This window comes from Phycodurus eques, chromosome 2, assembly GCF_024500275.1.
Source record: "Phycodurus eques isolate BA_2022a chromosome 2, UOR_Pequ_1.1, whole genome shotgun sequence".
Taxonomy (NCBI): domain Eukaryota; kingdom Metazoa; phylum Chordata; class Actinopteri; order Syngnathiformes; family Syngnathidae; genus Phycodurus; species Phycodurus eques.
This window is the reverse complement of record NC_084526.1, coordinates 26,358,004-26,372,141: the sequence shown is the minus strand read 5'-3', so window position 1 is coordinate 26,372,141 and position 14,138 is coordinate 26,358,004. Positions and strand designations below refer to the sequence as shown.

The window sequence follows — 14,138 nt, the reverse complement described above, 5'->3', positions numbered from 1 at the left end:
GTTGTCTTTCACCATTGCCTTTGTTTATCTGCGCACAGAATCTTCAGAAGAGGAGGACGCTCCCTCATGCGCCCCATCTAGCTCTGTTGATGGCAATAACACAGACTCAGAGTTTGAGAAGGGCTTGAAATTAAAAGGGAAAACATTAGACCCTCCTAAATCTGCTGTCACACCCATCAAAGATGAATATGAATTTGACGAAGATGACGAGGAGGAGCGAGTCCCCCCTGTGGATGATAAGCACCTCTTGAAAAAAGAGTTCCGTAAGGACGCAGTCAGCAAGGCCAACAGCTTCATCTCCATACCCAAGATGGAGGTCAAAACCTATTCCAAAAGCAACTCGCTTACACCAAAGAAAGCCGTCAGGCGGATCATCTCTGACAGTAACAGTTCAGATGAGGATGACAGGACGCTGTGTTTCACACCAACACCTATGCCACGACAACAAACCCTACAAACAAATGCCAAGACAAGAGACTCTGGAAATCTGAGTTCCAAACAGCTAAAAGATAAAAATAAAGTCAAAAAGAAGAGGAAGAAGGAGAGCAAAAACAATGTTGGCAAAGAAGTCAGGTTTGGTAAAGTCAATGACAAATTCTGTACGTCTGATTCTGATTGTGGAGATATGGAGAGTGAAGACGATAAAGGGTCAAACAGCATAAAGGATTCTTCTCTGATTGTGAAAGAATCTCCTGGCTTCAATACGTCCTCCTCCTCACATGGAAACTTGAACTCTCAGAAACAAGCACCGTCATTAGCGGAACAACACCCAAAGCAGTGGAGGACTGATGGCTGGAAGACTGTGTCGTCTCCAACATGGTCAGATGTAAGTTCTTTATCTGATTCAGTAAGAACAAGACTGTCCAGTGAGTCTGACTACTCCTCTGCGGAGTCTAGTGTTGAGTCAATAAAACAAGTCAAGAGAAAAGGACAAGAGAGCAAAAAGAAGAATAACAATGTGCACAATAACACAATGGACAAGAAAAATTCCGACATCTACAAAAATGCCAATCCAGATTGTACAGCCTCAAAAACTGATGTAGATGGTAAAGTGCTCAAGAAGCATAAGGTGAAGCACAAGCACAAAAGCAAAGAAAAAGATAAGGCACCTAGTCTTGTGCTTAATCAAGACATGAATGAAAAATTTGTAAAAAGCTATTCATTTGATTTTGATGATTCAAGACAAAAGTCTGTAATTGTGGAGTCGGAATCTCCAGCTGAAAGCAAGATCAAATTATCAAAACATGACAAAGACCATTCAAAAAAGGAAGAAAGGCTCTCGAAAAGCAAGTCGGAGGAAAAGGATTGGTCATCAGGCAAAGACTTGCATAGAACAGTGGAAAAGGAGAAAAATAAGAAAAAGGACTCCACCAAGGACAAAACAAATAAGGAAGAGCGAGAAAAGCCTATAAAATCGGACAAGGATCGAAATATCAAGGAAAAACCCAAAGAGGATAAACAGAAAAACCATAAGGAGGAGAAAAAGAAAAAGTCTAAGGAGAAGTCAAGAGCAGATAGAAAAAGTGACCAGAAAGAGGAAAAGCATCTGAAGGTTGATAAGGAGAAAAACACCAAGGAGGAGAAATGTAAAAAAGACAAAGTTCTGAAGGAGTCGTCAGAGTATGAAAGCTATGATGTCAACAACCGTTTCCTCAACCTGGATGATACAAAGCTCAGTGCCTCAGATGACCATCATGACAGATGGGGCTCAGAGATGTCCTCAGACTCTTCCCTCTATGGAGATGACAGTTGGGATGCTCCTGTCAAAGAGTACAAGGAATACAAGGCCAATAATTCTGTTAAACTTATTGTTGAAACAGTAAAGGAAGAGACGAGAAGGAAAGAGAAAGTCAAAGACAAAAAGTCAGATCATAGTGAGAAAAGACCTGAGAAAGATGTCATATCAAAAAAGAAAGACAAAGAGTCTTCAGAAAAGACTAATGAAAAGAAAAAAGACTGGTCAGACAAACAAAAAATAAACTCCAGTCACTTTGTTGAAAAAGATAAGAAGCGGAAAGAATCCACAGAAATTGGTAAAGACAAGAAAGACAAAGATTCTCTAGACAACAGCCGAGATCGCAAAGACTCGTATGACTTCATGAAGGAGAGAAAAGACACAAAAGTCAAGCAAGAATCAATTAGAGAAGAATATGGCAATGACATGTTCTTGAAAGAAATTGAGGCTGTCAGTAAATCATGTGACATCCGCGAAAGAAATCATTCTGGTAAGGAGAAAGAAAAGAAGTTTGAGGGAATTGAAAAGCGAGAGAAAACAAAAGCTGAGAAGCACAAAGAGAAAATAAAAGAGAGAGCTGTGGATCAAGAGAAGGACAAGAGTGAGAAAATCTCATCAGAAAAAATTACCAAGGAAAAGGAAATTGATCGGACGACCAAAGACAAGAAGGAGGGCGTAAAAGACAAACACAAGGAGTCTCATGGCAAAGACAAAGATCGAAAGATGTCATCAGAACAGACCAAGGACAAGAAAGAAAAAGCCTCCCAAGACAGACATACTGACAGAGAGAAGGATTTCTTGGAGGTGAAGAAAGAAGAAAGAAAGCCAGAGAAAATCAGAGAGAAAACGTGGTACAAGATAGCTGACATTTTCACTGATGAAAGTGATGATGAGGATAGTTACAATGGTGTTGTTTCTCATGTTTCTGACTCTATCAGAAAAGACTCAACACCTGATCAAGATGATCTGGATCACTTTACATCAGACAAAGTAAGGAAAATGTCATCAGAGACTAAACATAATACTGAGAAGGCTAAAGACAAAGATTATAAAGAGAAGAAGAAAGAAAAGGCCACATTTGACACAGGTAAAGAGCGGAAGGGCTCCCTGGAGAAACACAACAAAGACAAGAAAGAATCTGTTGATGTCAAACATAAGGAAAGAAAAGACAGAATGTCAGTGGACTCAAACCAAGAGAAAAAAAATAAGCAGAAGTTCTTGGACAAAAGGGATACCAGTGAGGATAAAACAAAGAACAAATATAAAGACAAGATGGATAATCTGAAGGAAAGAAAACCATCAAAAGGCAGTGGTGAGAACGAAAAGTCCCTCCTAGAAAAATTGGAAGAAGAAGCTATGAATGACTACAAGGATGACTCTAATGACAAGAACAGTGATATTTCTTCGGACAGTTTCACTGACAGAGGTCATGAACCCATCCTCACAAATTACTATGACTCTATCAGCCTTGCAGATATGTCTGATGACAGGAGAGACTCTCTTTCTATATCCACACCCCAGGATAAGTTCAGAGAGAGAGAAAGGCATCGCCATTCCTCCTCCTCGTCTTCCAAGAAAAGCCATGACAAAGATAAAGAAAAGGTTAAGAAGGAGAAAGGAGACAAACGTGACAAAACTGAAGAAATCAGAGACGTGTATAGTCGCAGGGAGAGCTTACCTTTTGAGAAAGAGCCAATGCCTCTCGAGGCAGATCCTTACACTTTCCCATATAGCAGTAAAGGAGACGGTGAAGATGATTTTGATAAAACATTAGAATTTGAAAAAGAGATGTCTAAAAAGGATAAAGCACCTGCTGTCATCAGCGATAGAATGAAGGACAAAAAGAAAAAGGAAAAACATAAAGATAAAATAAAGGAGGAGAGGAACAAGCACATTGATTGCTTTGGTTCATCGAAGCACTCCAAAGAAGATATGAAGTCAGGATTAAAGGATAGCCCTCAGGTCACAATTCTGAAAGACAGATCAAAGGAAGAAAGCCCTAAATTTGATATTAAAAAAGACAGAAATCGGGATATTTTGGAAAAAGACAACAGATTAGATCACATAAAGTCAAAAACTAAAGATGAAAATGAAAAGCTTAATCAGTCCAAAGACACAGGACGGAAAGATAACCGTCCACGTGAAAAACTACTGGTGGATGGAGATTATCAAATTACTAGTTTTGGTCAGATGTTGAGTCTGAAAGATCAAGAAATTGAAGAGCGTCATAAAAGACATAAAGAAAGGATGAAACAAATGGAGAAGCTGAGACCCAAGACAGGAGACACTAAACTTAAGGACAAAGCCAAGTCCACTGAAGAAGTGAGGAAGAACCGTGGTGAGCTCTCCTCTAAGAAATCAAGCAGCCTGGAGTCTGGTTTTAAAGAGAAGAAGCTGAAGGATGTCGGTCTACCAGCTCAAATGATGTCCCCCAGTAGGAAGTTCCAACCACCTACAGACACTCACAACTCAAAAGACTGGCTGCCTGGCCATCAAATGAAAGAGAACCTCCCAGCTTCTCCCAGGTCAGAACATAACAGGCCGACTGGTGTCCCCACACCAACATCTGTCATCTCCTGTCCCAGTTATGAGGAAGTAATGCAGACTCCACGGACTCCATCTTGTAGTGCTGAAGATTACCCCGATATTATGCTTGATGGGCTGGATTGCCAGAACTCGTCAGCAATGACTATGTCTATGAATGCATGTTCACCATCCTTCTTTGAAAGGTATTTTGCGGTTTTTAATTTATCTTTTTTTATCTGTTACCTTTTACTATTTTCTAATGTCCTGTCGTTCTGTTGTCTACCAGCAGGTACTCCCAAGGTTTTCAGGAAGGCACTTGCCCTACCCCGGCAAAGAACCTCCAGTTGCCACTGATCAGCCGTTCTGCTTCCTCTGATGTACGCAGGCCTCTAGAAGAAGAGTTCAAAATCGAGGCTGACAAGTTCCTTCGACAGCATAGTGATCCATTGGCTGAATTTGATGCTGCAGCTTCTTCACAAAGTCTAGATGAGAAATCTGTCTCTGTGGATAGACTAGAGATCGTGCCCTCGCCTTATTTCTCTCCAATTAGGTTGTTGTCACCTCGGCAGGAGGCAAATCATACAACACCAGATCTGGCAACACCAACACTCCCTTGCACAGAGAGTAATGAACATCTTTCTGATAGTATTTTCAATAGTTACTTGCCTAAGCCATCTACACCAGTTCACAGGCCAGATCCACAAGAGCCGTGCTTTGACATTGCTGCACCACCAACACCAGCTCCTGCAGCATTGCCTCCACTTGACATTGATGACATATCTGAACCTCACCACAGTGAGCCTAACCTGGTCCTCTCAGATCTGCCCTCTGTCATCGAGGAAAGGGATGAAGAAGAGGAAGAGGAAGGTGAAGACCTTGATTTAGATGAAAGAACAGACGATGATCATTGTGCTGTGGATGAGACACAGCAAACACAGGAACCCTCTTCATTCTCCGCTCAAATTGAGGACCCTTTGAGAAAGAGCTGGCATGTTGAGTCACCAGATCGACAAGATCCAGAGGTCCCCCATTTCTCTACACCGCATCCCGAACCCAACCATGGAGAAAACTGTTATGATCACAGCATCAGTTGGAACCATGATGTGGAACTTAAATCTCCCCATCGGACATATGGGGAGATAGAAGCTGCGGTCTCTAAAATAACCAGTCCTTATTCTCATTCAGACAACGATCTGCAGCACTTGACTGGACACCCGTCTGTAACTCCTCCATATGCCACCTGGAATAGGTGGCACAAGGAAGAGGACCCTGAGGATTTTGATGAGCAAAAGGAGGCTGTGGCTGACATTCCTTCTCCAGAGAGACCTGAGACTGCTCTGGATGAGGAACCCAGTTATTTAAATACTTCCTCATCCTCCACAAGACTAGAGTCTTTTTTCCAGGATTGCAACAAATCTAATATTGAGATTACTCACCAGATAGACACAGAGACTGCATGTGTCGAGCCAGGCGGTAGGCAGAGCATACGTAACTTCTGCCCCACCACTGACGGACACCTGACTCCAGCTGTTGCCTCTGAGCCAGTTGTGCCCTGGGCAGATCCATTCTCTACTGATGCAGATGAGCTAGATGACCTGGGACCATTCTCCTTGCCTGAACTCCCTCTCCCAGAAAAGTCAGAAGAAGCTGAGCATCGAGACTCAGATTTTGCTGACCTTAACAAGACTGTCCAAGCTCACATTAGACATAGAACTACGGATGTTGATGACCCAGACTTAATGCGAGTAGACCATTCAGGTCTTGTGGAAACTACATGCTCTAGTGAAGACCAAAGCCTAGGGGAACCCACTGAGCAAGACTTAGTTGTACCATCATCTCATGACAACTTTCAGCAAGAGTTGGACCATGAGCCTCAGAGTGGTCCAGTCAGTAGCCCTCTGGCTTTTACACAGCAGAGCATCATGTTGGAGAGTAAAATGCCGTTTGGACCCACTGATGAGTCTGATCCCGATGTGTTGTATTCATCAGTGAAATCTGAGACCAGCCAGCTACATAACATCCAGATTCACCCCATACCTGAGTCTTTGCAATTACCACAAGACACTGTGTCAGTAGACAAGTCAGAGGTGAGACAGGAGGACAAATCTGAGCCCCTAACAGAATCTTTATCACCCGAACCTGTTCCTCACCTTCCAATGGCTGTTACCCCTCCCGGTTCACTGGAGCATTCAGACACTCAGGAGACAACACAAAAGCCAGTCCCAGTACCCCACAGCACAGTGTCCACAGATATTCCCAAAAAGGTGGATGAAATTCCTCAAAGGATGACACGCAACCGGGCCAAGAACAATCCTTCCGCTGCAGTTCCTTCTCCTAGCATAAATTCTTCAACAACTTCCCTGTCTGTGACCATTAGTCCGGTAGTGACCATTAATGCTATTCCTACGAGAACACCAACTCCCAGTTCAGTGTTGGCCTTTTCAACACTAAAGAAAGACAAAGACTCTTTGCTTACCATCTCATCGAATGCATCCAATTCAACTCTTACTCTATCTGTACCAAGTTCTTTGACCAGCTCGCCTACAGTGGTTCTGAGTAAAACAAGTAAAGGCCGTCCACTTCCAGTAGAGGAAGATGATTCTCAGACCCAGCACCCACGAAAAAGGAAGTTTCCACGTTCGACTGGGCAGCAGGTGCAAGTACAGCTTGTGAACACAGCCATGCAACAGACTCGGGAAATGATTCAACAGACGTTGGCTGTAGTCGTTAATGCCATAAAGTTGGATGACATTGAGCCTTACCACAGTGACCGTTCCAACCCCTATTTCGAGTATCTGCAGATTAGGAAGAAGATTGAGGAAAAGAGGAAAATATTGTGCTACATCACCCCACAGGCCCCACAGTGCTATGCGGAGTATGTGACCTACACTGGCTCATATCTGTTAGATGGAAAGCCCCTCAGCAAGCTTCATATCCCTGTGGTAAGTTAAGATAGATTTGTCTTAATGGTGCCAGAATGCCGTAGTTTCTGTATAATTTGGCCACACTTTCAAAAGTTTCAATGGGTATCTTATTGTGGATCTATAAAAATGGCCTCTGCAGTTGAATGTGTATGTTTGTGCAGAGGATTTGAATGGTTTTTGCCGTTTTAACAGATTGCCCCACCACCATCATTGTCAGAGCCTCTGAAAGAGCTCTTCAGACAACAGGAGGCAGTGAGAGGAAAGCTCCGGTTGCAGCACAGCATAGAACGGGTAAGGAAACATATTAGCCACAAATTCCCGAATTGCTTTTTGTGTGTTTGTGTTCCCAGCATGCTTTGCACTAAGGCAGCCAAATACACACGAAAATCTTAGGTGGAAGGTCAAAGCCTGTACTAGACAGAAATGAAATTCTGATCCTTGAATTATTTTTTCTCAATCTCTTGCTTTATTTTCACAGGAGAAGCTCATTGTCTCATGTGAGCAGGAAGTGTTAAGAGTCCACTGCAGAGCTGCAAGGACAATAGCGAACCAGGCTGTGCCCTTTAGTGCCTGCACCATGCTTTTGGACTCTGAAGTATACAATATGCCATCAGAAAGCCAGGTAGGAATTGTATTTATATGTACAGGTGCCATGGAAGATGATGAATGATGATTTTGTTTTACTTAACCTTGCAATAACAATATGTTTGCTCAGGGTGATGAGAACAAATCTGTGAGAGATCGCTTCAACGCACGACAGTTCATCTCCTGGATTCAGGATGTAGATGATAAATATGACCGTATGAAGGTAAAAGTCTGGTGTTACCTGTCAATGTTACCTTGACTTAGGAGTGCCCCAATTTACAAGTATTTCGAGTTAAGAGCTGTCGCGCAGCTGTTTATTTCTTTTAGGGGAGGGACTTTAATGCATTGATCGCGATTAATTAATTACAAATGAATTTGTTTTTAAAATGTATGCATTTCAACTGCATTTTGTGTTCCCAAAAACGTGCAACTTTTGTCAATGCACAATTTCACAGTACACCCATTAAACTGACGCACGCGTCAGAGCTTGGCTACCAAAATGGAGGACATGGATCAAGCAGCGTTGCTAGGACTGATGGGAGGCAGATTTCATTTAAAAAATAAAAAATGATGGAACCCTTGATAGGCGTGCAAATTGTGCAAAAAGTAGTTTTCTTACCACCGAAGCACTTCAATCCTCCAACATGCAGGCCAACTTTTCAACTGCCACACAGCAACCATTTAAAGGCAATACTGTTCTAAAAAAAATCCTAAAATGGCACTTTAACTTCAGGTCTGTTTGATTTTGGCCAGGGATATTTTTTTTTAATGTTTTGTATTGAAATGCACTTAAATGCATTTTCCCAGCGTTGACAATATTCCTGTAAGTATTGTTATACGGTTCAAATGTAATTTATCAAGATCGATTAGATCAAATCAAAGAGATCAAAAGATCAAATCCCACCCCAATTTATTTATTTTTACTGTCTTGCAAATAAAGTTTGACATACAGTACGAGTGAGCTTAAGGCACTCCACTGCTAGATGAGAAAGTACAGGTATCAATTCTGTTTATTGCCTCTCCCAGTTGATGTTTACTGCAAAACTAAACATAAAACGAATATTTACACATTGTGTATGTATCCAAACCACATAACTTCATTTACAAAAGTCTGCTAGCTGTCCCCTGGTGCCCAAGGTGCAGAAGGAGCTGCACAATGTCAACTGTATTGAAGCATGAAATCATGATGCAAAAACGGCAAAATTCTTTACATTCTATTTATTTTTTGTATCATTTTATGGTTTTATAAAGTACAGTACTGTAGAATGCTAATTTTCTTATTAAAAGACACATTACAAATTTTGGGGGATCGGCGGGGCAGGAATGGATTAATGGCATTTCCATTTATTTCGGTGGGGAAAGTTGATTTGAGATGTTTTTTTTAGGTACAAGCGTGGTCACAAAAAAAAACCCGCATAGCTCAAGGTTCCACGATTTTTGTCAGTTATTGCTGGTGTCGTTGACGCACACTTTCTCTCTCTTACAGACATGTCTATTGATGCGGCAACAGCACGAGGCAGCAGCCCTCAACGCGGTACAAAGGATGGAATGGCAGTTGAAGGTCCAAGAATTGGATCCTGCTGGACATAAGTCCCTGTGTGTCAACGAAGTGCCATCCTTCTACGTTCCAATGGTTGATGTCAATGACGACTTTGTCCTTCTACCAGCGTGACACCGCTTGGCTCTGTGATAGAGCTAACTTTGTCCGAATCCCTTCTTCTCAGAGAGAATTTGTTGAACAGAACAAATGGAAAGGGCTAGCAAATTTGAGAAGGGCCTTCAGACAGAAAAACATAGAAAAGATTCAGAGGAAGAGTGCAGATAAATAAATAAAAAACATGCTCTTGGTTCCCTTCCTTGAAGAAGGAAACTTCTTTTTACGGGGGGTAAAGAAAATACTCGCACTTTCATTCTCAAATATTTTTACTCCTTTTTTGATCAGAGCATAAAAAGCAGAAACCGTTTTTGCTTTACAGCACTGGCCCATGACTCCTTTGTGCTCATGCTGTGGTGAGACAAGGGGACAGAGATATATTTTCTGCATTCATTTTTTTGGGCTTTTCTTCACAAGACCCACCACTGGGGAGATGTGTCAAATAGGAGCTCTCCCAACAGCATGGTACTTGTGCCGATGGCAGGAAACTGAAAAGGATCCTCACCTGTTGGCGCCAGGAGCACTCGTCAATGCTTCCACAAAGGATGTCAACATCCTGTGGATCTTGTGAGAATCCACTGCAAGATGACTACAAGTGACAGACCAGGAATCTAGCAGCGGAGGTGCTGACAGATTTGGGCTGCACACACTGTTAAAATTGCACCAGGTTTAACGCAACAAATGGACAGGCCTGCAACGGCTTGGAAGACGGCGGACGTTTACGTGTGTGTGTGTGTGTGTGTGTGTGTATGTGTGTGTGTGTGTGCGCGCGTGTGTGTGTGCGCGCGCGTGTGTGTGTGCGCGCGCGTGTGTGTGTGCGTGCGCGCACAAGCCTAAGAGGAAAAAACTGTTGGTGGAGCCTCTCGGCCATGCATAACACACAACGAGGAGCGTGGTGGGTCCCTGTGGTCAGACCAGTGTGTTCACGACGACTCCGTATGCTCCGCAAACGCATTGGAGCACCTTGGGCTGCAAAAGCACCACAGGACAACTAGAAGAAACAAACATAACGAATGTTGACATTCATATAGAGACGATGCAGAGAAATTGTGGTTTGTCAGGTGGGGGAAAATATTGTTTTTGTCTATTTCTTTACTTGGGCATTTCATTGTTTCTGAGGAAGTGACTTGAAACACTACAGAGCCAATATTAGTTTAATGGGGGAAAAAAGTGAAAAAAAAGTTGTATTCCGTAAATTATGTACAGTTTTTATATTCGTTAACCAATGTATTCTTGCTGCCTTCTAGATAATTTATTTTGCCACACATTACTGCACAGTTGTAAATAACCTATGTACTGTAATATCACTCAAGTAAGTGTAAAGAAAAGCATAAAAGAAATAAAAAGTATCTTTTTATGTACAGTTCACTTTTGGGCAGCACTTTCCCTCCCTCATATCTGTGGGCCAAATATGTACCCAATTCTGTCAGTATTGGAAACGCAAAGTTGTATAGTCCTACCTATAACTTATCACCTGGAATGACATCACCATAACTTACAAATGGCTGACAGACCCCACTTCTGGATTTAATAGGCCTCCAAAAAGGCCAACAAACACATTTCTACACATGTAGCAGAATAGAGGAGGACTTATTTAACGAAGAGGAATATTACTCATTGCTTTATTACACAGCTATATCGGCGAAATCTCAAACCAAGAAAATGCCTTTTCGGGTGAAAACTAATGTACTCATTGTTGGGCAAAGTCACATAGATATTTATTGTTTGAATTAAAAGCATAAGCGATGTCAGTCATTAACAGAACCATTGCGGATATGTTTGTTTTAAATTTATTTGACTACAAGTTTTTTAATTTGGCTCGAAATATTTTCTACTCATCCAATATCGTTGTCTAAAACCATCCAGCATCTTCTGTTCACACACGTCCAAATTGAGAGCGGATCTGGGGAGTTGAAAGGTTTCAGTCCATGCTGACCTTTGAACTTTTACTGTCACTATTGTTACTCATTACTGCTCAGCCTTACACGTTGTAATTCTTACCCACTAGATGGCGCCAGTGAGGTATAACGCGAAGTACTCAATGACTGTACAGGATGTGGCCTTTCAAATTGGATACAGTATTTCTGTATATTTACCACAACTCATTAGTCGGTCAGATCCTTTTCTGAATCCAATACAATAAATTAAACTGATACAACTCACTCCAGTCAAAGAAGGTGTTGTCAATGTTATTTTTACAATTTGTTTACATCCTCTAAGCGCTATGCGATTACTTTCCAGAAAGCAGCCAAATGGAATCACGCAGACGCATGCTGAAATCGATATAGTCTTTGCTAAATGGATTGGCTTTTATTGTTCAAAATATGATTCTGTTCTGCTCACGCTCTATATACTCTCAAAGGCCTTCTACATACTGTCAGTCAATCAAGTCACTGAAGCATTTGGGTTGTGTAGTCGAGTGCTATTACACTGTGCAGACAAAGTGGCTAGAAGTATAGTTACACACCTCCAAGCTGGTCCACATCGACATTCATGTTTGGATTTTTAACCTCCCACACTTAATGATATTCTTGGTTTGTGTTGGGTTCTTCCAAGCTAGGGTTGTGTTTTGGTCACATAATTATTTTGTCTTTTTATTTCTGTATAACGTTGTTGTGTATCTCCTGGGTATTTTTGTTTCTAACAACAGTGGCATGTCAGTCATATTGCTTATCAAGCAGAATGTAAACCCGCTACCATATGTCCTGTCCACCGACACCTTCACTATTGTTTACAAGACGTCCTCTGTGTTTTACTTTCATCTGTCAGCCTTTGTTTTTACTCGTGTAATCAATCACTGATATGAACGACAAAGGCTTGAAATGGTGATGGTTGCCACAGTCGCACACTGTGCAATTCATTGGAAACGTTTTCGCCGGTCCTTCCCCACGCCTCCCGCACATCGCTACACGGAGCAATAGACTCAATCAGGTTGATTTTCCAGTGTGACTAATCACCCATACCGAATGATTCCCGCATCCAGTGAGTGCACACACATCAGTCGTCAGATGCACAGTAGAGCACTTGGCCGTGGTGATGCAGATGCTAGCCTGACACCACCTCAGTCAGCAACATATTACCTCTACTCTCCTCACATTGACTCATAATTTACATTTGTTTTGGTTTTCTTACTGGATTTAGATAAAAAAAAATTCATTCAATAGTATCACGATTTCAAGCCTTTATTCTAGTTTTCTTTTGTCTATTTTTTTAATTCAAACCCAGACTGTAGCTGTTTCTTTATTCCTTTTTTAGAATGGACAATGAGAAATACAAAGCATGGAGAACTACTCATTAAATGGTGAGAAATACCCTATTTATTATCTTTTTTTTTTTTTTTTTTTTTTTTCTGGCACCTGTGGTATTCTTTGGTTGAAGTTGGTCTCCGCTGTGTAAATTTTCCTCCTTGTAATGCGTGAAAGAGACATACTGTAAATAGTTGTGTAAATAAAACCTCCAAGGACGTTTTGCACCCTCTTCTTTGTACTAGTCTGAAAAGTTGTCGAATGTGGGCTTCTAACGGAACAGAGCAGAGTACGCTCGCCGCAGGTGGATCTGATGTAACAATGTAACTTTTTTTTATTTGTACAATGTAGTTTGTGTACATACTGTTGGAGCAGCTAAGGGGGCTGGGGAAATTTGAGGGCTTGTTGATGCTATCGTCAGTGCTGTAATAGAAAACCAGTACTTTCACCTTTTAGCTGTTTTTGATTTCTTGAGAAAACGAAGAGAAAAAAAAAGACGAGAACCTGAAATGAGGATGGGTGGGTATAAGACTAAAACTGAAAAATTCAAAATTGTTATTTTCTACAGTTGCATGTACAGAGAGCGCGAGAACTGCTGTTGTTCCTCAGAGATTATGTTCGGTAATAAAATTTTTAAATATTAAAACTATGGTCCTTTGTTTTGTGTTTGCCAGATTTTCCAGTCTTTAATCTTAAAGATGGATTTTAAACTGATGATATACATTGTCAACAGAAAAGTCAAAACTTTCTGATTGTGGACTAGCAACTCGTTTTGAAGTCAGTGCGAGTCATGTTTACTGGCCCATGTGTTTAAAATAGCTGTTCTGACATAACTGCCAACTCTCGCATTTGTGGTAATCTAATAGCCTCAAAGCGATCCACCAGCTAAGTCAGAGGCTAATTTTGTTTTGGTTTTGGGTTTTGCCTCAAGGGGACACGTCTGAAATCATCAGGAAATTGATAACTGATGACTGATTTAAACAAGTTAAATATTTCATTTTTAGTGTCTTATCTTCTTTGGGGCCAGTGCACATTAGTCTTGTCACTGGAAAGACTGCTTCATATTGAATATTTAAACATGTTCATCATCCGGCACTCATTTGGTTGTACAAATTAAGAAGGCCAATTTATGTTGGGAATGCCTTGATCACAAGTGAATAACAAGTGGCAACATCCACTTAACATCCATTCCTTTCACTACATGGAAACAAAAACAAGCTGTTTTCTCTGAGGGGGGAGAAAAGTCAAGTGGATTCTATGGGGGCATAACTGACACAATTTGGGTTACCTTATTTTAATAGCAGAAGCGCAATTCTACACAACCACAATATTAATCCGTCCATCCATTTTCGAGACCACCTGTCCTTATTAGGTTCGCGAATGAGCTGGACCCTATCCCAGCTGACTGGACGTACACCCTGGACTGGTCGCCGGTCAATTACAGGGCATATATAGACGGGCAACCATTC

At 41.4% G+C, this 14,138-nt stretch overlaps 1 protein-coding gene across 2 annotated transcripts in view; it reads left to right on the top strand.

Moving 5' to 3' along the window:
• Nucleotides 1-13,286, top strand: part of ankrd11 (ankyrin repeat domain 11) — a 175,818-nt gene extending 162,532 nt beyond the window's left edge. The window contains exons 9-14 of one of the 2 annotated variants that reach the window (XM_061670124.1): nucleotides 39-4,464; nucleotides 4,551-7,203; nucleotides 7,378-7,476; nucleotides 7,664-7,807; nucleotides 7,901-7,993; nucleotides 9,257-13,286. In XM_061670124.1, the coding sequence (XP_061526108.1) occupies nucleotides 39-4,464; nucleotides 4,551-7,203; nucleotides 7,378-7,476; nucleotides 7,664-7,807; nucleotides 7,901-7,993; nucleotides 9,257-9,442 (7,601 nt within the window). In that variant the 3' untranslated portion in view covers nucleotides 9,443-13,286. Of the gene's footprint in view, nucleotides 1-38; nucleotides 4,465-4,547; nucleotides 7,204-7,377; nucleotides 7,477-7,663; nucleotides 7,808-7,900; nucleotides 7,994-9,256 lie in introns of both variants that reach the window. The other variant, XM_061670123.1, reaches the window with a different exon arrangement.
• The last annotated feature ends 852 nt before the right edge of the window (nucleotides 13,287-14,138 follow it).